At 53.9% G+C, this 24,296-nt stretch overlaps 2 protein-coding genes across 6 annotated transcripts in view; both read left to right on the top strand.

Moving 5' to 3' along the window:
• The window catches only part of KAZN (kazrin, periplakin interacting protein), a 188,767-nt gene extending 184,038 nt beyond the window's left edge, over positions 1–4,729 (top strand). For both annotated transcript variants that reach the window (XM_071798454.1, XM_065855272.2), the window contains 6 exons: positions 1,615–1,751; positions 2,297–2,467; positions 3,231–3,420; positions 3,534–3,664; positions 3,938–3,988; positions 4,412–4,729. In XM_071798454.1, coding sequence (XP_071654555.1) covers positions 1,615–1,751; positions 2,297–2,467; positions 3,231–3,420; positions 3,534–3,664; positions 3,938–3,988; positions 4,412–4,579 — 848 coding nt within the window. In that variant the 3' untranslated portion in view covers positions 4,580–4,729. The remainder of the gene's footprint in view (positions 1–1,614; positions 1,752–2,296; positions 2,468–3,230; positions 3,421–3,533; positions 3,665–3,937; positions 3,989–4,411) is intronic.
• A 4,185-nt stretch (positions 4,730–8,914) lies between these two features.
• TMEM51 (transmembrane protein 51) lies at positions 8,915–23,784 on the top strand. Of its 4 annotated transcripts, none has more exons than XM_071798456.1 (3): positions 8,915–9,009; positions 20,819–21,275; positions 22,623–23,784. In XM_071798456.1, the coding sequence occupies exons 2-3, from the start codon at positions 20,935–20,937 to the stop codon at positions 23,032–23,034; spliced, it is 753 nt and encodes a 250-aa protein (XP_071654557.1). In that variant the 5' UTR covers positions 8,915–9,009; positions 20,819–20,934; the 3' UTR covers positions 23,035–23,784. The 4 variants fall into 4 exon arrangements, with proteins under 4 accessions (XP_071654557.1, XP_065711298.2, XP_071654556.1 ...); XM_065855226.2 differs by lacking the exon at positions 8,915–9,009 and adding an exon at positions 13,009–13,101; XM_071798455.1 differs by lacking the exon at positions 8,915–9,009 and adding an exon at positions 13,218–15,281.
• Positions 23,785–24,296: the final 512 nt, after the last annotated feature.

Raw genomic sequence — 24,296 nt, forward strand, 5'->3', positions numbered from 1 at the left:
TTTATCCTAATAGTACTTCTGAGCTTTTTACATCTATATATATATATTTGGCAAGTAATGAAGTGTTTTCCCTAAATCTTTAAGGACCCTGAATGCTGCCACTAATTAAAGCCGGTTGTATGCTATGGGGACCCGCTATTAATTAGTTAAATTCATTAGTAGCCTTTTGTCACCTGCAGCATCAGAGAGTGCAAATGTGGCTTTTAGAAAAGCCTCTCGGTATCCTCGAGGCAATTAAAAATATGTATTTGTATGTCACAAAGTGTTCAAGAGCTTGAAAACAGAGGGATTTTCAGCAGCGCCTTGTCCTGCAGGGATGGGGCTGAGCCCACATCACTTGTACAATATTTTCCTTTTCAGCAAGTTTTTAGTTCATGTGAAATGAATAACCGGGCAGAGGGAGCGTGGTTGTTAAATACACACAGACGACAGGAAAGCGCTTTTTAAAAGCACTCAGATGCGGTCCAGCCGTGCTTATTTTTAGAGGGTTTCTGTAGTCATTTCCCAAACTGGAACAAAAATAGGGAAGGGGCTGAGCTGTCCCAGGAGGAGTCGCGTTCATTGAGGCAGGAAAGGGAGAATCACAAGTGCTGCCGGTCACGGGGCCGGGTGAATTGTTGCAGCATTTCTTCCTCGGTTCATTGGGGTATTCTCTGGGTTTTGCTTCACCTCTGGTGCCTGAGGGCAGATTGTCCCACTCCCCTCTTTTTCCACTGTTTCATGTCTCATTTTTATTTTCCCTACATTTCTCTGCTAATCTGCAACCTCCTTCCTTACCGACTCCATCCCAAGCGCTCGTTCTGTTGCGCATTACAGTGATACCTGTGCACAGAAATGACTTCCTACCTGAGTAGGGTTTATTTTGTAATGTAGAGGAATGACTTGCAAGGCTGGGCTGCTTGGAGCTCAGAGAATTGGGGGGCAGAGCGTTCCATACCATCCCATTCCCTCGAGAGCAGCGCTTCCTCCGGGCAGAAAAACATGCAAAGTCTTTCCTATAACGAGAAGCAGTCGCTGTATTTTGATGCCTAAATCGGGGATTGTTTTGGTGGGGTGTATCTGGGGCAGGGTGTTTCTGTGACCAGGCTCCGATGTGTGAAAATCAATGGATGTTTCTGTAATTCTCCCTGGTTTTACCAGACTTCCAGCAAGTTTCTGTGTGTTGGTGCTCAGTGAGCATCCCTCCCTGTGTGGGAGAAGGGAAACATGAAGACCTTGGTTTCATCTTGGGGCTGGTGAAATGACCCCATTGCATCCCATGGGGCTCCCACCCTGTCCCCTCGTCCCCCTGCAGCATCACCAAGCTGGATGGGTGACACATGGGAACGCTGCAGGAAAACCCGCTGTGGTTTATTTAGCCTGGAAAAGGGAGCAGCAGGTTTTCCTGTGGCCTTTCCTCAGGTTTTGCTATCTATCAAATCTTCTTTTTCATGATGATTTGGAAATGTGGCAGCGATGGGATGGGCTGCTGGGTGCACAATGGGGGTGAACTGGGCACCTGCTCCCCGTGCAGCCCCTGAGGTTGTAATTTTGCTGCTTCTATTTTGAAAAATAGAAGCGGTGGAGGCAAGGGGCCGGCCGTGCCCCAGGCTTAAGCTGTTGTTTGTCCCACAGCCATGAAAGCCGACCGCAAGCGCTTGAAGGGGGAGAAGACGGACCTGGTGAGCCAGATGCAGCAGCTGTACGCCACGCTGGAGAGCCGCGAGGAGCAGCTCCGCGACTTCATCAGGAACTACGAGCAGCACAGGAAAGTGAGTGTGAGAGCCCAGTCCTGGGAGGGGTGGCAGTGGTGTGGGGGTGAGACCTGGTTTGCAATGGGGCGAAGCCTCCCAAAGGTCCAGCTGGCCTCTTGCAGCTGGGAGATGCTCGCCAGATGCAAGGGCTGAACTGCGGCAGGTAAGGGATAAACAAATCACAGAATCACTTTGGTTGGAAAAGACCCTCGATCATTGAGTCCAACCGTTCCCCACCCCTGGCACTGCCCCATGTCCTGAGAACCTCATGTCCGTCTGTCCAGCCCTTCAGGGATGGTGACTCCAGCACTGCCCTGGGCAGCCTGTTCCAATGCCCCACAGCCCTTTGGGGAAGAAATTGGTCCCAGATCCAACCTCAACCTCCCCTGGTGCAACTTGAGGCCGTTTCCTCTGCTCCTGGCGCTTGTTCCTGGGGAGCAGAGCCCGACCCCCCTGGCTCCAAGCTCCTTTCAGGCAGTTCAGAGATCAGAAGGTCTCCCCTCAGCTCCTGTTCTCCAGCTGAACCCCCAGGTCCCTCACCTTCCCCTCTTGTCTCCCGGCAGGAGAGCGAGGATGCGGTGAAAGCCCTGGCGAAGGAGAAGGACCTTCTGGAGCGGGAGAAGTGGGAGCTGCGGCGACAAGCCAAGGAGGCAACGGACCACGCCAGTGCCCTCCGCTCCCAGCTCGACCTGAAAGACAACCGCATGAAGGAGCTGGAGGCCGAGCTGGCCATGGTGAGCTCAGGAAAGCCGTTGTCATTCGGCTCAGCGTCTTGAGGCTTGAAACACAGAATTGGTGTGGTTGGGGTTGGCAGGGACCTCTGGACATCATCCAGTTCAACCCCCTGGGTCACAGAGCAGATCACACAGGTGGGTCCAGACGGGTTTGAATGTCTCAGAGAAGGAGACTCCACACCCGCTCTGGGCAGCCTGGGCCACGCTCTGGTACCTCCCAGCAAAGAAGTTTCTCCTCGTGTTCAGATGGAGCCTCCTGTGTTTCAGTCTGTGCCCGTTTCCCCTCACTCTGTCCTTGGACACCACTGAACAGAGTCTGCTCCATCCTCTGACACCCATCCTGGAGATATTTATAACATAAATAAGATCCCTCTCAGCTTCTCTTCTCCAGCTAAACAGCCCCAGCTCTCTCAGTCTCCTCATCAGAAAGATGCTCCAGACCCCTCAGCATCTTTTTAGCTCTTCACTGGAGTAATTCCTTGTCCTTCTCAAACTGGGGGGCCCAGAACTGGACACATTAAACACCCCAGCGAGTTCTGCATCCAAGTGTTTGCTGCAGTTCTTGCATTATTGCAATTTTGGCAGAAAAAAAACCCCATGTGTAAAAAGGAACTGGATATTCTCAGTGCAGCAAGCAACACAATTTGAGTATTTACTTGCAAAGGGAGGGTGGGTTTGGTGCAGCGTTGCTCCTGGTTCTGCTGCTCTATGAAATGTTCATGTTATTTATCCCCACCACCACCGCCTCGCTGTCCTTCCCCAGGCCAAGCAGTCCCTGGCCACGCTGACCAAGGACGTCCCCAAGCGTCACTCCTTGGCCATGCCGGGCGAGACGGTGCTGAACGGCAACCAGGAGTGGGTGATGCAGGCCGACCTCCCGCTGACGGCCGCCATCCGGCAGAGCCAGCAGACCCTCTACCACTCCCACCCCCAGCACTCGGCGGACCGGCAAGGTGAGTTCCCCCCGCACCCGTTCTGTATATTAATAAATTAAAAAAAAAAAAGGTGAAGCACCCCAAAAATAGGTCAGAAGTTAACTCCCCTGTGCACCCCCATTGCTTTCCAGCCGTCAGAGTGAGCCCCTGCCATTCCCGGCAGCCGTCCATCATCTCCGACGCCTCGGCGGCCGAGGGCGACCGGTCGTCCACGCCGAGCGACATCAACTCGCCCCGGCATCGAACACACTCGCTCTGCAACGTAAGGCGCTTGGTTATTAGGGGTTTGCTTTGGTGGGGGCTTCTTTGCCTACTGCATGGTGGGGGAACAAACTCTGGGGATGCTGCGAGTCCTCGCCTTCCAAATATGATGTTTTGGGGTTGGAGGTTTGCTGACCTGGAGGTGTCCGTTCCTGGGGTTTATCCCAGCCTTGCAGGTTTGTGGTTGCCAGGATGAGCTGCTTTTTGTTGGGATTTGGGGATTTCTGGGCTGTGTTGGGGCTGTTTCAGTTGGATGTGTCTCGTTCTGCTGCAGGGGGACAGTCCTGGACCGGTACAGAAGAACTTGCACAACCCAATTGTACAGGTAGGGCACAAAACCCCATTTAAATCCCACTCGTGAAACCCGTTTCTGTGCTAGTGAGTGATTTGGGGGGGCTCAGAGGCACCAATTTGGGTTTAAAAAAAGAAAAGAGCAGAAGCTATCCTGAGTTCTAAGTCTGGGATGTCTCAGATTTCTGTGATTTGCCCCAAAATTCAGGTAATGCCGTAGGTGGTTGCTGTGCTTAGAACCCATCTTGATCTTAATTTTTGCAAGACAGACTAGATCAGATTATTCTCCTGTATTTGACCCTGAAACGGAGGGGTGTTTTTGCAAGCTGTGCACAGACCCTTGCTCTGACCATCCTTACGTACCTGGAGCTGAAATCCTGAGCTGGTTGAATTAAACCAAATGTGGGGGGCTGAATGAAAAACTCAGTGTCCAACCTCATGTCCTCTCCCCCCACAGTCTCTAGAGGACCTGGAAGACCAAAAACGGAAAAAGAAGAAAGAGAAGATGGGCTTCGGCTCCATCTCCAGGGTGTTCGCCCGGGGCAAGCAGCGCAAATCCCTGGACCCCGGCCTCTTCGACGGTACGGCCCCCGACTACTACATCGAGGAGGATGCGGACTGGTGACCCCCCCCGGCCGGGCGAGCACCGGGACGCCAATGTACATAATCCACCCCTCCCCGCCTGTGGACGTGTTACCTGTCGTCTTGGGAGCGATGCAGCCGTGTCGTAACTTCAGTTCTTCCCCCTTTTCTTTTTGTGTGTGCCTTTTTTTAACCCCCCCCATACCGCTAACCCTTTGTCGTCACTTGAGTTTGTCCGTTTGGGTTGGGGTTTTTTGTTGGTTTTCTTGTTTTTAAATTCCTCCTTCTTATGACGAAACTTGAAACTTGAAGGACTGCTGTGTCTCTGTAAATACCAGAAATATTGTGCACTTTGTGCTTGTGACGTCTCTTGTCCGAAAGCCGCTGTTTTCCGGAGCCCAGCCCGCGGGATGTCCCCGCTTGGGGACAAAGGACCTGCCCAGCTGAGGGACCTTAGAGAGAAAACACACACACAGAGAAAAGAACACTTATCTCATTTGCTGTGACGTCTTCCTGGCCGAACCCCGTGGAGGCGACACGGGCTGCTCGTAACGCCCGCCGGTCTGGAAATTAAGTGTTTTAACCTTTCCTTTTGTTTTCCTTTCTTTAAGTTGTTTTAATTTATTTGCACAAACCCAGAGGAGCTATTCTAACTAAATTATTGCAGAAGTTTTTTGGGATTTTTATATTTTTCCACATCGGTTGGGATGGGGCGGGGAGGAGGAAAAGGGTCTGTTTGTACTGTACTGTCCTGGGAAGCTGCTGCCGGGGGGGCTGGAGCCTTGGACCCCCCCACCCCAGGCTCCCTCGGCCCCAGGAGCACTTAACGCCTTGGAAAACACAGATTTAAATACATACCGGGAAATTAAGCAGGGGGGGAAAAGCTGGTGGGGGCTTTACCTCTGTTTTTTCCCTGCATTTTGGAGGGGCTCACCCTTTGCTTCAAGTGAAAATTGGGGGATCCGGCATGAGCCGGGAGGCGGGGAAAGGCGATGTCCCGAGATACCTCCAAACGCCACGTTTGGGGTGTTATCGCCACCGGGGAAATCGGTACGAGACCCCCACGGGGAGGTTTTTCTGGCTCCGGGGTGATTTTTAAGCACAAAATGCAACTTGTGCTTCCAAATCCCCTGGAAAACGCCCCAAAACCAGCCCCGGCGCGGCGGCCGCTTCCCCTCCCCACTAACACGCACCGCGCTCTGCTTATGCCAAGATAAGTACCTTATGCTTTAATGCTTACGATATAATTTTAAGCTCTTAAAAAAAAAATGTATTAAGATTTATTTAATGATGCTATAATAGTGTATTATTTTTCTTAATTCCGATACGCGTGCCCCGGTTGAACAAAGAAAGGGGTATTTTGTCTTAAATCGCCGAACTAAACCGCCGATGCCCTTGCGCTGTGTATTGCTGCGAACGGGATGATGCGGAGAGGCCGCGGGGTGGGCAGGACGGGGTTCACCCCGCGGCATCGTTCTCTGCAGAGAGGCATTTTTATATACGTTTTGTTGTTTGGGGGGTTGTTTTTTTGTTCATTCATTTGGTTTGGTTTCTTTTCCTCCTCGCATTTTTATAATTTAAACTATAAACCACCGGAACAGATGAGCGATCTCCTTGTTATCGAGTAGTTTCCTTTGCATTTCAGCTTTTTTTTGTTTTTTGTAAATTAGGAAATAATTCTAAAAATTACTAAGAGGATGATTTATTTAAGAGAGAACTTCGATAAATAGCATATGAATTATGGGTAACATTAGATTTAACTTTTCCCCAATGTGAGTGGGGGAGAATCCTTGAAGGCATGGATGCAAATATAAAATTATAAAAGATCTAAATAAAGCTTATTTTAAAGTATGGGTGAATTCCACGTGATTTAATTGATCCTGGGCTGATGCTGGTGGCGAACTGTTGTCATCGCTGTCATGGGCAAAAGTGAACGTCACCCCTGGCCTGGCTGATGGGTGAATTGGGGTCCCTGCGGTGATGGGGGATGCAGGTGAGGATGCAGGAGAAGGATGCAGGATGCAGGTAAGGATGCTGATAAGGATGCAGGTAACGTTGCAAAAGAAGGGTGCAGGTAAGGATGCAGGTAAGGTTGCAGAAGAAGGATGCAGGTAAGGATGCAGATGGGATGCAGGAGAAAGCTGCATCCTTGGCTCTTCCCCATGACCAACTGCCAGTTGAGCACTTGCACCCAAACACGGCACCTCTGGCAGGGGCTGTGGCCATTGGTGCATCCGTATAAAATGGAAATGTAAGGATTTAAGGTAAGTAAAGGTTTGGGAATGCAGGGGAAGAGCCAGGATATGCCCTCAGATCTGGAAGATGTAAAGCTGAGGGCTGAGAAAAGCCGGTGGGACAGAGAGATGAGAAGATTTTGTGCTGTAATACTTGCTCGTGGATAAATTACAGTTAATTATGGATGGATAAAACTGTTCTTTTATTACTAATTTATTATTATTAATTTACAGATGGCGTTTGGCACTTGCAGGGTTGTGCCAGCACTTCCAGCAGGTCCCCATGCTGGTTTGGGGTCGGTGACAGTTCTCGGGATGGAGCCAAGCGGAGGACCCGCTCTCGCGAGCTGGAGCCGCTCGAGGTATCGAGCCACAGTCGGGAGGGAAAAGAACTGAAAAGAGAGCATTTCAGACAAGGCCTGTGATGATTTTCTGTGTTTTGAACCGATGAGAGTGTGGATGAATAGATGTGCCTTTTTCTTTTTAACAGAAATACCCTTCTGGGTCTGAGAGCAGCTGCAGAGCAGGTAGGAGCCTCCGCAGCCTGAAACAGGGAGGGTTTAACAGAAAAGAAGAAGAAAAAGCAAGCTAGAAGCCAGCTGGCTCTGCAGCTCTGTGACCTGCAGCTGTAACACAGCATTAATGGGAATGAAACATCGCGTTGAAGTGTAGCTGTTGAGAGCAGCAGAGGTGAGCCGGGCGCAGACCGTTTGCTGCACTTGGGAGTGATTTTCTGGTAATATTTGGCTTTTTCTGTCAGTCGCAGGGTGCGAAGCTCATCCACACTGTGTCCCCCCATCCACGCTGTGTCCCCCCATGCACGCTGTGTCCCCCCATCCACACTGTGTCCCCCCATCCACGCTGTGTCCCCCCATCCACACTGTGTCCCCCCATCCACGCTGTGTCCCCCCATGCACGCTGTGTCCCCCCATCCACGCTGTGTCCCCCCCATCCACACTGTGTCCGTCCATTCACGCTGTGTCCCCCCATCTATCCCCCCATCCACGCTGTGTCCCCCCATGCACGCTGTGTCCCCCCATGCACGCTGTGTCCCCCCATCCACACTGTGTCCCCTCATCCACACTGTGTCCCCCCATCCACGCTGTGTCCCCCCATCCACGCTGTGTCCCCCCATGCGCACTGTGTCCCCCCATGCACGCTGTGTCCCCCCATGCACACTGTGTCCCCTCATCCACGCTGTGTCCCCCCATCCACGCTGTGTCCCCCCATCTGTCCCCCCATCCACGCTGTGTCCCCCCATCCACGCTGTGTCCCCCCGCACGGCTGCTGTGTCCCAGCGTGTCCCCGCTGCAGCGCGCTGCGATGCTGCCACCGTGTGAGCGGTCCCCGAGCCGCAGCCAAACCTCCTTTTGCGCCATGCAGGGGACACCGCAACCACCCCAGTGACCGTTGTCCCCACCGTGGCCAAAGGCTCCTGTGCCCCGTTGAGTTCTCTCGCCCAAAGTCAACAAACCCCGGGCTGAAAATCTTCCCCGTCTGTGCTGTAGAGACGTAGGACACAGCTCAACAAATGCAGCACGAGGTGGTTTTTAAGAGCAGGGCGTGTTTATTTTAGGCCTGACTCGTGGTGGTTGTGCACTTTGCACGGGGAACGTCGTTTCGCAGATGGAGTCGCAAGGACTTTAGACCGAGAAAGGACAATAAAGGCCGCTCTGTGCTGGGATGGACGGGGTGTCCTGCAGAGGGGACACTCGGGGACCGCTGTGCTCCTTTCCCAGTGTGTCCTGGCGTTGTCTTTGGGTGCCATTCCAACAGAAGCTGTGTTTACTCATCACACCACAGCCACGCACTAATAACCTGTAGATCAGGAGCAGATCTGGGAGGTTGCGGCAGGCGAGTCCCGGGGAGTTTTCCAGGAAACTCACCCCACCGCTTCAGGCAGGTGAGCTCACCTCCTGGGCTTTATCCTTTGCATTAAAGAGCTGAAGCTGTGTACACTCAATAGCTGAATAAATCGCCAGGATGGCTGTGGGTTTTGAGATGTGGCTGATGGGGGACACGAATGGCGGTGTCTACCCAAACGCTGGTGTCAAAGCTGCTGGTTTATTGCTCAGAATCACTGAAAATTTGGAATTGTCCTTGTTTATTTGTTCACCCATTTTCGGTGTTTTCCTAGAAGGTGTCTGCTACCCTTGCTGCTTTGTGTGTGTGAAGCCGATGTTGGAAGTCGGCTCCATCCAACCGGGACACTGATGCTGCAATCAGACCCTGTATCCAGGTAATGAGTTTTCCTTGGAGTTCTGTCATCGCTGCTGAGTGGTTTCCCAGCAGTTTCCTAGTCTTGGGCACAAGCCATCGCTCGCCATCTGCTCCTCATTCTGCAAAGCTACGTTAAACCTCTGCTCAGCTCTGGACACCCCCGTAACTCTTCTCTTCCAGCCCTGTTTCTCTCAAGCCCTGGATCTCGTATTCCCAATATTCCCAACTCCTCTCCTGTCCTGGTCAAGCCTCATGGCACCACACAGGACACAGAGGTCCCGAGGAAAATGAATGAAGTTCCTCAACCCCTTCCCATATGGGACAGTTCTGCCCAGCCAAGCCGCGCTTTGCAAGGCAGGACTAAGCATCACAGATGAGATGCAGCAGCCCCCAGGAGGAAGCTGCCGGGTTACTTATTATTCTTATAATGAATACAGCAGCTTTACTTATGCTGTTCTCCAGGTTGTAGACGTGCGTGTGCTTGAAGCGGCAGACGGCGACCTGGCCAGTTAGACTGGTTGTACCGGAACCGCCGTCCCTCCTGGGCTGCTGCTTTTCCTCTTTTCTTCCCCATTTAGACAGCAGGTTCCCAGCCTGCAGCCCCCACAGGCACTCTGTAAATCAGGGTATAGAAACCAAGGTATGGGGAAGGGAGATACCAGTATAGACCAGTGCGTGTGGGCTGGGAACTGGGATTTGAGGGAGCGCATCATAGGACAGGCTGGGATGGATTTTTATCCCAGGGGTAAAGCCGGGGCCACAGCTGCTCCCCGGGCAGATGGTTTGCCTGGCAAATATTGTGCTGGTGTTTACCCAAAATGGGGGAAAATCCAAGTTCCCCCTCCTGAGAGGCTGCGGTGTCAGGGGAAGGGATGGCTTGGGCCTGTAGGACTGGGGGGGGATGGAGTAGAAACCTGAGCATCCTCCCCAGTCCTGGCTGTGTTACACTTCTGGTCCTAATTCAACTGTAACAAATAACTCTCTGTATTAATAGATATGCAGTTTGGTGGCTCTGATTCTTCCAGGACAAGTTGCGGTGTCCAGGAGTGATGTGTCACCCCAAGCAGTGTTGGAAAGGTTTGGGGGAATCTCAGGATGTGGCTGCGCTCTGCACCGGGCTTTGCAGGGATTTTAATGTACACGTTTGAGCACCTTCCTTTGAGCAGAAAAAAGAGGGGAAGACTGCCGGTGAGCAATTTCTGCCGCTGAGGCCAGGGTAACATGAGTCCCTGGCATCTCCAGCCAGTACCAGAGCATCAAATGCTCCTCTGAAAGGCCCTTTTGTTGCTGCTGATGGCTCCTGGTCAGGCTCTTGTTTCCTCCTTGGTGTTCATGTACAAGCAAAGTCATTATCCCACGTATTTGGCTGGATAATCACCCCGGAGAGGTACCAGCCCACCCCGGAGTGATTCGCAGCAAGTGTTTGCAAGGGGAGTATTCGAGCTGCCCATAGATAAATACCCACGCCAGGATTGCTGCTATAGCTAGAAAGGCAAATGAGCCAAAGAAATGCATGTAAATGCATTAGCCCATGGCAAAGTGCACAGCGGAGACTGGAGCAACCATCCAGGCTCTGCCCTTCGAAGGGTGCGAGTGAAACCCCTTAATTTAGGAATGGGCAAGCGGTCTGAGTCAGCATCAGGAGGGGAGAGGAGGAAGAATCCTGCTCCAAAGGGAGCAACCGAGCAAAGGGAGAGATGAAATGGCTTCAGTGTGCAGCCACCTCCGGCTGGCCCGGCCCTGATGCTGCCGAAAAGGCCGTTTCTGGCCAATATTCAGCTTTGCAGAGCGGGAATTTGAGGAGCCGCTTAATAAATGTCCTCTCTGTGCTCGTGGTCTCCAGGGCCCCTTTGCAGGGTGGGTGACATGGCTCCAGCTTAAGCTGGGCTCTCCCCACGCGGATCAGCAACAGTCACTGTATATAGTATATTTTCCCCCTGATTTTTCGCAGCTAAACGGCAGAAAAAACACATCCCAACTATAGCTGGAGACGGCAGGTTTATATTGATAAAGGTGCTGCGAGCAGGTGGAGAAGCAGAGGGAGAATTTGCCAGAGCGGGGTGGCCAAACCTGAAAATGCAAAACAATCCGTGTAGGGATAAAAAAGAAAAACCAGCGTAGATATTTAATAATTATATTCTTTGATAGCACAGCTCTGGAAGTTGGCCTTTGATTAGGTACTGGGAGCGGGGAAGGGCAGCGCTGCCGCGCACCGGGGGGAGGAGCTGGGGCAGGTGAGTCAGTGGAAAATACCATCAGGTCCGTGCAGGATTGTGCTGGGGAAGGGAGAGATAGAGGGAAACTGGGAGTTCCCACCCGCATCCCCGTGCCCCCGAGGCAGGGCTGGCCCTGCCGACTCACGCGCGGGGATGTGACAACTTGTGTCGGGTTCCTGAAGGTTCCTTTGCAAGGACTTGCGGGGCTTAAGGGACAGGAAAAACTGCAGCGGCTGGTCCAGCGAGTGTAGCAAATGCTGCTTTTTCACGCATGGTTGGGGAAAGAAATCCACCCTGAGCGTCGTCTCCAATAGAATCGGGAGTTCTCGTGGTGTTCAGCATTAAGACTGGGTGTGAGAATGCAAGTCCCAATTGCTGCTGGGCTGGCAGGTGACACTGAGGTGACACTGGCCACATCATTGATTCCAGCAGGGTTTGCCAAAACCCAGCTGCACCCCCTGTGCTGCCGCTTAAGGAGCGCACTCCCAGTTTTGTAATTATTTTATATTGCACAGAAAAGTTGTTTAGTTGCATCATAGATACGCAGGGAACTATGCAGAGCTTCCCTGTCTCTGCAGCCTGGCTTTGGCTGTTAATTGCTCGTTAGTAACGCCCTGTGGTTCAGCCTAGAAACCACGGGGCTGTCTGGCTACGAGGCCAAGGCACCTGGCCACCAGCAGCCCCAGTGAGGGCTGTGCCCAGAGCGGCTCTTCCCGGGGAGCGGGTGCTTAACTGGGGCGTTTCTCCAGGGCAACAGCCTGATAAAAAGCACTTTCCAGGCTCTTTGTGAACATAAACCCGGCTTTATGGGGTTGTTGGCTTTGCCCTGGGGAATGGAGCGATGAGACAAAGTGGTTGTGGTTCCTCAAATGGTGCTGGGAACTGCTCGTTTGAGGAAAGGCTTTGCTTGTCTGTACGAGCCGTTTTCGTAATGCAGAACGCTAGTGAGCTGGGTTTTAAGCTAGAAGTGGGGTCCTCTGGACACGAGGAAGAAATTGTTGGCCCTGAGGGTGGTGAGAGCCTGGCCCAGGTTGGCCAGAGAGGTGGTGGATGAACCATCCCTGGAGACATCCCAGGCCAGGCTGGACGGGGCTCTGAGCAACCTGAGCTGGTGAAGATGTCCCTGTCATGGCAGGGGGGCCACTGGGGGAGCTGGGAAGGTCCCTTCAACCCAAACCATCCTGTGATTCTATGAGGTGTGGAAAAACATATTTTTATATATCACATGATGGATGGTAGGAATTGCAGGAAGGAGCTGCTGCAGGGACAGCCTGCGGGGTGCAGGGACCCCCTGGAATCGGGCAGGCTGGAACCCGTCCCCTTCACGCCTGGGTGCACAAATAGCACGGGAGAAGGAACAGATTTTGCTGGGTTGCTGCTGTAGCACATCCCTTTCCTGACTGAACTCGTTGCTGGAAGCTCAGACGCTTCTGGAGAAGGGGAACCAAAATCAGCCCGTGCAGTTCCCCCCAACTTTCTGAGAAGTTTTAGATAATACTGAAAGAAACTATATATGTGGAGAAGGGATGGTGGAGAGCATCTCACGCTCAGGATCAGCCGGGCCAGGCTTGTGCCGTGTGAAGGGCTTCCAGGAGAGCAAATTCCTCCTTGGAGGATTGGTAAGAGCCCAGAGCACCGGGGGGAGAGATGAGCGGCTGGAAGCGCTTGCAAAGGGCGAGAAGGGGAACCCGCACCCCGGGTTTCGGTGTCTCCCTGCCCCCCTCTCCGTTCCCCCGTTTCGCTGCGGCGGTTCCCGCTGCGGGGGCCGGACCGGGAGCGCTGCCCGGGGCCGCCCCATGGCCGGGGCCGGGCACTGCAAGCACCGCCCCGGGAGGGCCGGGCAGGGCGCACCGGGCCGGCCCGGGCTGGGAACGACCCGCAGCCGCCACCGGGAGGTACGTGGGGTCGGGCCGGGGGACCCCCTACCCCGGGAAGGGGTCGGGGAGCCCCGGCAGGGGGGAACAGGGGCGGGGAAGGGACCGGGAGGGGGTCGGAGCCGTGAGTGGGGCGGGCTAAGCTCGGCCCTGGTGCCGGGGATGGACTGAGTGGGGTTTAAACTCAGGGCAAGGTGCAGGACCGCGTCAGGCTGTTCCCGGGTTAGGACCAGGTCAGGCTCAGTCCCGGGCTGGACTCAGACCCGTGTAGGGGGACAGGACCCGGTTGGGTTTTACCCCAGCACCGGGGCACCCTGTTGGGACTGGGACCTTCCTGGTGTGGGACCGAGTCACCATCCCTGGAGGGACTGAACAGTGTAGGTGGGGCTCTTGGGGACATGGTTTAGCGCCAGGGTTAGGCTGTGGTTGGACTTGATAATTTTAAAAGTCTTTTCTAACCAAAATGATTCTGATTCCATAGCATCTCTGAATGTGGCCCATGGGGCTGGGGACGGTGGAACCAGCAACAGCAGCCTTGGGAGGAGGGGAGGGCATGAGGCAGACCCCACGCCAAACCCACCCGTGTCTTTGTGGCTGGTTCCCGCGGGTGACAGCATGGCCAGGGAGTCACGTCCCACGAGCCCATTGCTCGAAGACGTCAGTCCCCGGGAGGGTGCATGGGACAGCGTGTGCATGAGTGTGTTTGGAAAGCAAAGACAAAGAAACCTGTACAGAGCAGGTCTGTGCCAGGCAGTTTATGAACCGAACACCGGTCAGTGGGGTTTCAGTTCTACCTATCGTGCTGTTTCTTGCCAATTAAAGAGTGGCTTGGAGCTTCAAAGGGCTCCAGCAAATCTGCAGATGTCTTCTGAGAGATGCTTTAGAATGAAAAGCGGTGGGCAGCTCCACGGGTGTTTGGCAGCAGGTGTGGTTAGTCACCCTCAGCGTGCACCGGGTCGGCACACACCCTCCTGCACCGTGTTTGGGGCACGGCTTGTGATAGTCACCATCAATTTAAGAATCTATCTCTGCCTGCCACAGTGATTAATTCCTGCATTGCCTTGATGGGCTAGGGAAGAACTGCTGTATCCTTGGGTTTGGAAAGCAAGGCTAGGTCAGGATCGCTGTCAGGTGGATGTTTTGTGGGGAAAAGGAACCTACCAGCCTCGCTCCACCTGTACTGAGCCTCTTTCACAGTCCTGTGACTCTTAATTGCTGGGGATGGTTTTGATGACTTTATTGCTGGCAGCTTTGCCTAGGTTGTTTTTCTCCTCTAAGCCAGCTCTGTGTGTTTGTGTATCAGGTACAATCCCAGTGTGAGTTTGCCCTATATTGACTTAAAAACGGGTCGTTTCAGGAGTGACAGCACACCCAGCACCAGTGTGATGGGAGCATATAGAGGTGCTGAGCTGCTACGGAGGCTGCACGTGGGATAACCCCATATTGAGGGTCTCCCATGCGCTGCCGAAGCTCCCTGGGTCTGGGGGAGCAGCGCCTGCTGCCAGCAGCGTGTCCCAAAGCGCTTGTCTGCAAAGACATTGGCGTTTGCTTTTTGGAGGTGATGCGCTGGGGGAGTCTCTAAGCCCGGCATAGGTTTGTGGGAAGTGTGACCGTGTGAGCAGAAATCAGCAGCTCTGCGAGCGCATCCCACGTGAGACGGGCTGCCCTTGGCTTTGTGTGGTGAGAGGTGAAGCTGCACCAGGTGTGGTCCCGGCTTTCGGCTGCTGGGGCGATTTCAGGCTGCTTAAAGCTCCTCTGGTGCAGACCTCGGTGGGATGCAGCAGCATCGCATCCCTCTAGGATGTAACCGAGCATCCCGCAGCCGTCCGAGGCCCTGGACATCTCGGTGTGATGGCCAGAAAGGGAAGCATCCCAGGTGGCGCCGAGGAACGTGTGGGTGTGGGGCTGGTGAAACCCAGCCCTCAACCGAAATGACTCGGAAGTATGTGAGAGATGCCTTTGATTTTATCTGTGGGTAATGACACGGGTGGGGAAATCCTGGGGCAGGGAAGTGCCTGGGGAAGGAGGGATGTTTGGGCCTCGGTGCCCTGCAGGGAGCTGAGCCGCGGTGACGCTCGGCGCTGCCATAAAGCGCTGCCCACATCCACGCTCCTGCGGAGGTCCTGCGAGGCCAGGCTGGCTGTCTGTCCGTCCATCCTCCCCGCCAGAGCCTGGCAGGAAGAATCCATCCAGCAGCCCAGGTACGTGTCCGCCTCCCGAATGCATTTCTTGTTCCCAGTGTGTTTCTTAGGCAGAAACTGGTGTTGGGGCTCTGCCAAAGCAGCTGCAGAATCTGGAGAGGTAGTGTGTAGCGACATAATCCACCGGAAAACCTCCATCCCTATCAAAATACCTGTCCCCGACTGGCTAAACACTGCCGCTTTGTGCCCGGACAGATCCATCCTTCCCTCCTCCATCTCCCTTTCTGCCCTGTTGGCTCCTCTCTGCCGTCTTCAGTGGGTTTTATTGGTGGTTTTTCCTCGTTTGGGAAGCCTGGGGAGAGGTGATGCTGCATTGGGGCACAGAGAGATGAAGGATGGTGCTGAAAATCCAGGCTGAGGATGAGGAAGGTGGCACTGGCGAGGCCGAAGGCAGCGGGGCATCCTGGGTTTGCAGCATGGGGGCATCTCTGGTGCGAACAGGAGCTGCTTAAAGCACTCTGGGAGGGCTGGGAAGCGCTTTGAGGCAGCGGGAATGCCGGATTCGGCTTCGAAAGACGTTGGAAGGGCAGGCAGATAATGTCTTAATGTCTACAAACGCTGAAAGGCTCCGGAGGGGAGTGTGTTATCTGGCACGGAGACGGGCAGGGTCAGAGACCGAAAACCCTGGGAGTGCTGCCGGGGGAATGGTGTTATCCCGGGCAGGAAACAGCAGATCGGGACAATTAAAAAAAATAAATCAATTACAAAGGTGGAAAGCGGCGTCCAAAGGAAAGCAGGAAGGAGACAAAGGCACAATGCTGGGATTTTCCCAGCCAGTTCAACTGCCTTTTCTAGCCCTAAGAGACGCCCCAAATCCCCAGCCTCTGGTTTAGCAGAGCCTGGCTTGGAGATGTTAAGCTGGTACTAACTACATGTGCAAGCCAGGCACGGGAAAATCCAGGGGACACCGGTCACGAAGTGGGCTGGGACACGGCGAGGGTGTCACCAACCTCCTCGTGCCACCACGGTCTTGGTGGCTGCGGCAGCATTGTCCCCAGGAATAAACAGCAGCATCCTTAAACATATTTAAAGGGACTTTTATAGATATTTAAAAGGTCTCTTGGTCCATTACTGGTTTGCAGCAAGCTCTGCTCTGACAGCCGTAATGAAATTATGGGGAGAAAAAGAGTCTGGAAGTCGGCTTCTCAGACCTCGATGGCAAAGTTCAGGCTAATTAATGGCTGTGTAGTGATAATTAAAGCTCAGTGGGTCTGGTTCCTGTGGTTTGTGCGATTTGTGCCAGTTCTTAAACTGGTGGCGACTTGTTCGCCTCCCCGTGTCCGGAGTTAGGAAGGATGGAGATGCTGGTGGTGGCCGATGCCTTCAGCTGGGGAAGGACGGTTGTGGGAATGGGGGTGTTTTGCGAAAGCCGTCGCTGTTATTCTGCAGGCGTCAGCGTGGCTGCGGTGGCTGCGGTGGCTGCGGCGGCCGGCCGGGCAGATTGCAGCATCCTGAGCCCGGGAGTGGGCCGGGCAGCGTTTGCTTTCCCGTGACGCCCTTGTTTTGCAGGAAACCGGAGCACCGGGGGGGCTCTGGGCGCCGGGGTGGGCTGGTGCCGAAGCAGGGGAAGCTCCCTGTGCAAAGCTTCCAGAAAGAGCTGTTTGCAAGGGCGCGATTGAGGAGGGGTTGTTGAAATAAACCAAAAAGATGGTGAAATAACCCTGTAGGGAATGCCGAGAGTGATGGATGTGGGCGCGTTCCTGTGCGCTCGTGGCAGGAAGCATCAAAACAAAATGTGGAAAAGCCGTGAGAGCCTGTCCCCCCGGATCGCTGCGTGCCCTGGTGAGATGCTCTAAAACGGGCTGAGAATGGGTCCAAACGAACAGGAATTGGCCAAATGGGCAGCAACGCTGCTCTTCCCAGCATCCCTGCATCCCCTGGGATGAGTCCAGCCAGGAACATCCCTGCTGCTGGGGCAGGTGTAACACGGGCAGTGAGAAGGGCCGGAACCAGGAGAAAACATTGTCTGAAATATTACCTGTTGAGCAGAGGAAATATTACCTGCTGGTTTTCTGACTCCATGCGGGGTTTTGTGTTGCTGGTGGGTTGAGTCCTCGTGTGACGAGGGCTCCGTGCGAGGTTACTACTGCTGTGGGAACAAACTTGTGAGGGTGCACTGCAGTCCCCAATTAGCAGGGACACAGTTAATGAGAAGCTGTCTGTGCATAAGGGTGAAGGTGGAGGTGGCTGCTGATGTGGGGCTTGGGGCTGGGCAGAGAGGTGAAGCCCATCATTACCCCATTTCCAACCAACTTGGGGTGCACCAACCTTGAGCCAAACCCCCTGGGATTTCCAGCTCCACCTTCAGAAGGTGCAAGGTTCCCTGCGAACACTTTGCAGAACTGCCACCAGCCCTGGGAGCAGCTTGGGAGTTGTGGCTCAAACTGATGTGCGGTGAGCTCCGCGCTCTTGGGATGTTTGCAGGATATTTTTTGTTTCCCCCAAAAAAATCCAGAAAATTAACCTGGTGGTTTATGACTGGTGCTGGAGTCGCACGCTGGTTTTTAGCGGTGGTTCCAAGGGGATGTGACGCTGTGAGCTGTGCATCGTGTTCCGACTCCTCCTGGGAAGCGAGGAAGCCCGTGAGCTCATCCTGTGCCCACATCAGCGTTTGACCCATTCCCCGAAACGCAGACTCATCTCTCGTGACCCCGTGACAAAGGTGTTGCTGCCGGAGCATGAGCGGGAGGTGATGTCACCAGAGAGGGAAAGATGCAAAGGTTGTGGAGGGCAGAGGAGCACGGGAGCAGCCGTGGGTGTCGTGTCGTGTTTCCTCATGAGTCACCGTGGCGGGGCTGGCGTTTCACCGGGATGTGGAGCGTGATCCGGGACTGATACCCTCAGGGGGATCTGTGTCCCCATGGCGGGACTGCTGTGACAGAGGGCTGGTGTCTCCCGCAGAGGGGAAGATGCTATCTGCTGCGGTCCTGCCTGGGTACCCGTGCCAAAAACCTTCGGGGTGCGTCCGGGCGTGTTGGCGTGGGTGCTTGAGAACGGGCTTATCTGTCAGAATTAACAGTCGCAAATGTCCCAAGAGAAGTCACAAAGTGTCCCTTGGCGCTGGCAGCCTGCGGGGAGCTGGGGAGTGGTGTGGGGAGGGTTGTTCGAGCGTGGAGCGGGTGCAAAGCCCTGGCTTTGCAGCTGCGTTGGTGGAGTTTAATGATTCGGAGATCCGGGTGTAAATCATTGCCAGGGCGGCTCTGGGCCCTGGGTGTGCGTGGGATGGGGACGAGGGGGAGTCTGGCTGCAGGGAGACCCCGTGCTGAGGGTGGAGGCACCAGCTACACTGTGATATTTGGGGTGACTTGGTGGTTGTTTCTGGGCTTCCCTGAACCCTCAATTTGCAGCACTGTGTCCATCTCAGGGATGCTGGACTGAGACAGTGGCTCCTTTCTCTGCGCACTGACGTCAGGACACAGGGGTTATTGCTAAAGCAGCGATAGGAGGGTGCTCTGGAAAGCCGAAAGAAGAGCTAATTCAATGGAGAGACAGACTTGGATGTTAGGTCTCCTGCTTTAATCTGATTTGCCTGGGCTGCAGGGCAGTGCAGTGAGGGATCTGCCTGAAACTTGCAGGCACAGAGATGGTGAAGAAGCTGAAATCCAGGGGTGAGGTGCCCAAGGGAAGCCAGAAAGATCAAGAATAGACCACGGAGGGTTAGACACATCAGGTAAATGTTACCGGCCCTGCGTGTTTTCTGTGCCAACCTTGCGTACAGCACAATTTCCCCACCCCAAACCCATCGCAGCAGTTTGCAAGTGAGATCTCAGGAGGCCCATGTCCATTTGTGAAACTCCCTTAGCAAATAACGTCGGGATGTGAGCTCATTTGGATAAACAGGTAAGGAAAAAACCCAACAGCAGCCAGGTTTGGAAGACCCAATATGAGAAGCAGGGCTGCATATAAATAAATAGGGCCTCGGTGGTCCTTGCCACGAGCATCATCGGCACAGCGGGATGCAGGAGCGGGTGGATGAAGGGGGAGGACGTGCGATGCATGGGGAGCGGTGTCTTGTCCCTGCCTGCGCCTCATGTTCGCTCTGTAACCCCAGGCGTGTTGCAGGAGCAAAGACTTTGCCCTGCCCGTGTCCTTGCAAACACTGACAAGCCCAATGGGGGCCAGGACTGTGTGTGAAGGGGCTGGGACATCCCTGGGTGACCCTCCGAAGCGGTGAGTGGACTGCGATGGGGAGTTTGTTCTGCGGCTTTCTCTTCCCCGGGCTTACATGCGTGTCTCTTCCTGCAAGCTGGTCTGTTTTCTGGGAATGCTGGTTTATTCTGCCCCTTGACCCTGCAAACTGGGCTTGAGCACAAGCTAAACAAGCAAATGTGAAGCTTGGGGCCATCAGGCCGGACAGACACTGAAGGGTGAGGACATGTGTGGTGACAGCATATCCAAGGGTGGCTTCTAGCACAAACAAGCATTCAGAATCCAGGTTTGGGGAGACAAGGAGAAAACCCTGGCATGTTTGCGCAGCTGCGTGTTGGTTTTGGCACGTGCATAAAGCTCGTAGGCTGCTCGGGTGGAGATGGGGGAGCTTTGCTGCAGAGATCCCCATTACTCACCCATGGTTTGCAGGAAGGGGTTGCACTCGCAGCTGCATCTTCCAAGCCGGGGTCAGGGAGGTGAGCAACCCGGAGATGTGTTTCCCTGTGTTTATTTTTGGCAAGTAGAGCGCATCTGGTCCTGGCGACTCAGGAGAGGCAGAATTGAGCTCAGAAAAGTTGGCTGGGATAGCAGTGGTTTTGCTTTCTGTTCCCCGGGCAGGGAGGCATTGCAGGGCAGGGAGACATTGCAGGGCAGGCAGCCAGCGCCGAGGCAGCCCCGCTCCATCCCCAGCAGGGAAATGCAGACCTTGTGCGCCCAGAGGGTTGTTTCTGGGTGGTTTCAGGTCAGTTTGCGTTGCCAATGGCTGTTTGTGTAAAGGCAGCCAAGCTCTATAAAGCATGGAGCATTTTTCCAAGCAGGGAGATTTATTTTGGTGGGTTTTTTTTGGTGCTGTGAAGAGGTCAGCTATCGTGCTCCTAAGGATGGTTAATTTAAGTCCTTAGCAAATGTTAATAATTCAATTCTTTCCTAAGATTGGTGGGTGTTGAAGCAGAGAAAGTAGCAAAGGGACGTGATGAGAACAGCCAGGAAGGATCATAGAATCAGAGGGCCATTTTGGTTGGAAAAGCCCCTCAAGATCATAGAGTCCAACCATTCCCCACCCCTGGCGCTGCCCCATGTCCTGAGAACCTCATGTCCATCTGTCCAACCTCATGTCCATCTGTCCAGCCCTCCAGGGATGGTGACTCCAGCACTGCCCTGGGCAGCCTGTTCCAATGCCCCACAGCCCTTTGGGGAAGAAATTGTTCCCCAGATCCTATCCTGCTGATGGTGGTTGTGTTGTGTCTCGATGTGCTCTCCACAGACGTGGTGGAATTAGATTTCCAGCATTAGTGGAATAAAACGATGTTATCATGGTGGTTGAAACAGCTGCTGCGTAGGCTTTGCATCCCACCACGTGCTAATCATCGCTTTCCATCTCTCCCCAGAGCTCGCCGCCTACCAGGGGAGGGGACCGCACGCATGCCAGTGGTCCTGCACCCCCCGAAACCCAGACAGGCGATAAGGTGGGGACAGCACGGCCGGCCAGCCCGTGGCGGCAGCGATGGCCCAGTCCCGCACCAATGGCTCGCACTACGCCCTGACGGCCATCGGGCTGGGGATGCTCGTCCTCGGCATCATCATGGCCGTCTGGAACCTCGTCCCCGGCTTCGGCCCCACCGACAAACCCGCCACCCACGCTGGGAACAGCAGCAAGCCCGACCGCGGCACCGGGGGCATTTTGAAGAGTAAGACCTTCTCGGTGGCGTACGTGTTGGTGGGAGCCGGGGTGCTGCTGCTGCTGCTCTCCATCTGCTTGAATATCCGCGACAAGAAGAGGCAAAGCGAAGACATCGTTCACGTGCAGCACCAAGCGTCTCCAGAGCCCTCGCACCAGGAGGACAGGTGAACCTGAATCACAGGGCCATTTTGGTTGGAAAAGCCCCTCAAGATCAACCAGTCCAACCGTTCCCCACCCCTGGCACTGCCCCATGTCCTGAGAACCTCATGTCCGTCTGTCCAGCCCTCCAGGGATGGTGACTCCAGAACTGCCCTGGCAGCCTGTTCCAATGCCCCACAGCCCTTTCTGTGAATAACTTTTTCATTTTGGGGGTAAAAATGGGGCAAAATCAAGTGTAGGAATGAAACCAAGAGCTGTTATCCTTCCTCAAGAAGGTCAGGAGCAAGGAGAGCAAGGCCGATAGCAGCGAGTGCGCTCAAATAAAGGCACGGCCCGTGGCTCAGGGCACAAATACGTGATGGCGATTGGGTAGGAACAACTCCAGCTGTATTTATGGTGCCGTAGGTGACAGGGAGCATTGTTTTGTGTAAGCCAGGGTCTGGATGGAGCCGTGGCCACTACTGGCATTGGGAGCACTGGACTCGGTGGTTAATGGTTAACGAAGAGCGAGGTCGCTGGTGCGAGCAGAGAGAGCAGCAGGAGGTCAAGGGTGTCCTGTCTCACCCAGCACAGCTGTCCCCGATATAGGTTTTCCCCATGAAATTGTGATGATAACTTCATACGCAAGGGGAACACGAAGTATACGCATGCGTAAATGGAATTGTATTGCAGAGCTGAATCTCTTTGCAGAAAAACTCAAGGTATTAATACATACGCCACCAAAAAGACATCCAGAGGGGTGATGTCCCTGTCAAATGTCTTTTGGCTGATTGTCAAGAGGGGAGGGGGGACATCAGTATTCTGCTGGGGAAAGAAGTCACTGCTGTGCAATAGAAAAATGGGTTTTGTGAGCAAAGAAAGTGGACGTAGGTCACAAGGACATAAAATCGTGTGTGAATATAGGTGGGGTTGCGATCTGTTCCATCAAACAAAAAGGAAATGCTATAGATTGTAGAGGGGTAAATACACAGTGTTTCAAAAAGGTGAACCTGATTTCAAAGCAGTCTATTTCATGATGGTAATGTTACAATTACACAAAAATTTACAAAGGGTTTAATGAGTTTCAAGTTTTAGGAACCTTCTCATAAGTGCTCTGTGTTCCCTCCCCCTGCTGTATGGACCCAACACCTCCCAAAGTGTTTCCTCCCACCAAGGTCACCGCTGCTGTGATTCTTTCGAGCCTGATTCAAACGGGGTCCAACTTTTCGAAACACCCTGTAACTTGCTAAAGTTTTGGGTGGATCTTTTTATCAGTTCGCTCCATCCCCAACCCATGATGAAGCTGAAATGATGTGCTACTGGAAGCCTGAACTGTAGTTTTTTAAAATGTTATTGATTTTTTTCTCCTCCAGTCAAGAAGAGGATGAAGACACATCTTCCCAGTACTACGTCCCCAGCTACGAGGAGGTGATGAACTCGGGCTACTCCGAGCCCAGAGACTCGGACAGGGGCCCCCGGCTCAGCGTCTCCCTCCCCTCCTATGAGTCGCTGACGGGGCTGGATGAGAGCACCCAGACACCGGCCACGGCCGGCACGGAGCCCGGCACGGAACGGCACCCCAGCCGCCACAACTCGCGCCTCAGCAAACACCTGAAGCCGCTCAAGGTCCGGAGGATCAAGTCGGAGAAGCTGCACCTGAAGGACATCAGGTTAAACCTGGCCGAAGGGAACAGCAGCGTCCCCGTCACGATAGAGCCGCTCACCCCTCCGCCCAAGTACGAGGAGATTGAGGAGAAAGCGCCAGAGAGCCGACAAATGACTTAAGAGGAGGAGTATGCGTTGCTGCTGTGGGTTTTATTGGTTTGTTATTTTAAAGCATGCTAAGAGGGGCTCGGTCTGTGGGCGCAGGAGCGGTCGGGGCTGCCTGGACGCCGCGATGTGGAGGACACGATGGACGCGTCGCCCTGCGGCGTGGGGACAGGATGAGCTTTTCCCAGGGCTTTTCCCAGGATGGGGTTTTACAGAAGAACACGGGCAGATAAACCTGAATGCCAATAGGTCTGCTGCTTTGAAGTAAATGAAGGCTGCAAGTACCGAAAATGTCATTTGTGATGATTTACATAAGGACTACTCGATGTATTTTCTCACCTCCTCTCACCCTTGCGCCAGCAAGACTTTTCCGAGCCACCAAACGGATACCAAACAAGGATTTTCCAAGTGGAAAAAGGCTAGCACTCATTTGTTTTTGGTGCCTTTTCTTTCTGAGTATGGGAAATGGCATTTGCAGAGTAGCTCTGCAGCTCGCCCCGCTCCCGCCCGGGGCTGGGATGGCCCAGGGCCAGCCCCAACTCCTGCCAAGGTCTTTGCTGTGGGAATTGGGATGGAACAAGCCCCGTGTTCCCTAGGGAGAGTTTGGATTTCTCGCCTCGGTTGCTTTCCCTGTTGCGTTTTGTGCTTCCCGGGGGATGGTTTGAGGCGAGTGGAGGAATCCGGGGGTTGGGGGCTGAGTGCACTGAAATGGCATAGGGTGCTGTGCGAGCAGACCTGTTCTGAATAAATGTTTTGTACACTGTGTGTGTGTGTGCGCTCATGTGCGGTGGACCCTTCCCAAGGTTTGACATCCATCGGCTGGTTTGGGGTGGATGCTGCTCCACAGGCATCCCAACAAATCCCCAAATTCTGGGCTTCCAGCAAAGCTTTTGATGACGAAAACATCATGATGTTCAACCCCGGGCTCCCTTGAATGGTCTGAACTTTGATGGTGTGGGTAGAGAGCAGAATCTCTCCTGAATGTGCAGCAGATGTCAATGTTTCCTGGCCAATCTGCCCTCTGGGCTGCTGGTACAGATGTGGTTGTGTTGGTTCAATGCTGATATTGATGTAGATTTGTCCCTTCAACAGAGGTTGACTTGGTTGGTGAAAGGTGTGTGAGAGGAGCACAAACGGGCAAAAGGAAAACAAAGAAGAGATGCTGGTCCAAATCTGTGTCACAGTTTCTCTTGTTTAGTTATTATTTGATATTGCATCTCTTGATTTTTGTGGTCATATTAGATGAATTTCACTGTGTTGTGTCCCAGTGGACACCA

This window comes from Patagioenas fasciata, chromosome 23, assembly GCF_037038585.1.
Source record: "Patagioenas fasciata isolate bPatFas1 chromosome 23, bPatFas1.hap1, whole genome shotgun sequence".
NCBI lineage: Eukaryota > Metazoa > Chordata > Aves > Columbiformes > Columbidae > Patagioenas > Patagioenas fasciata.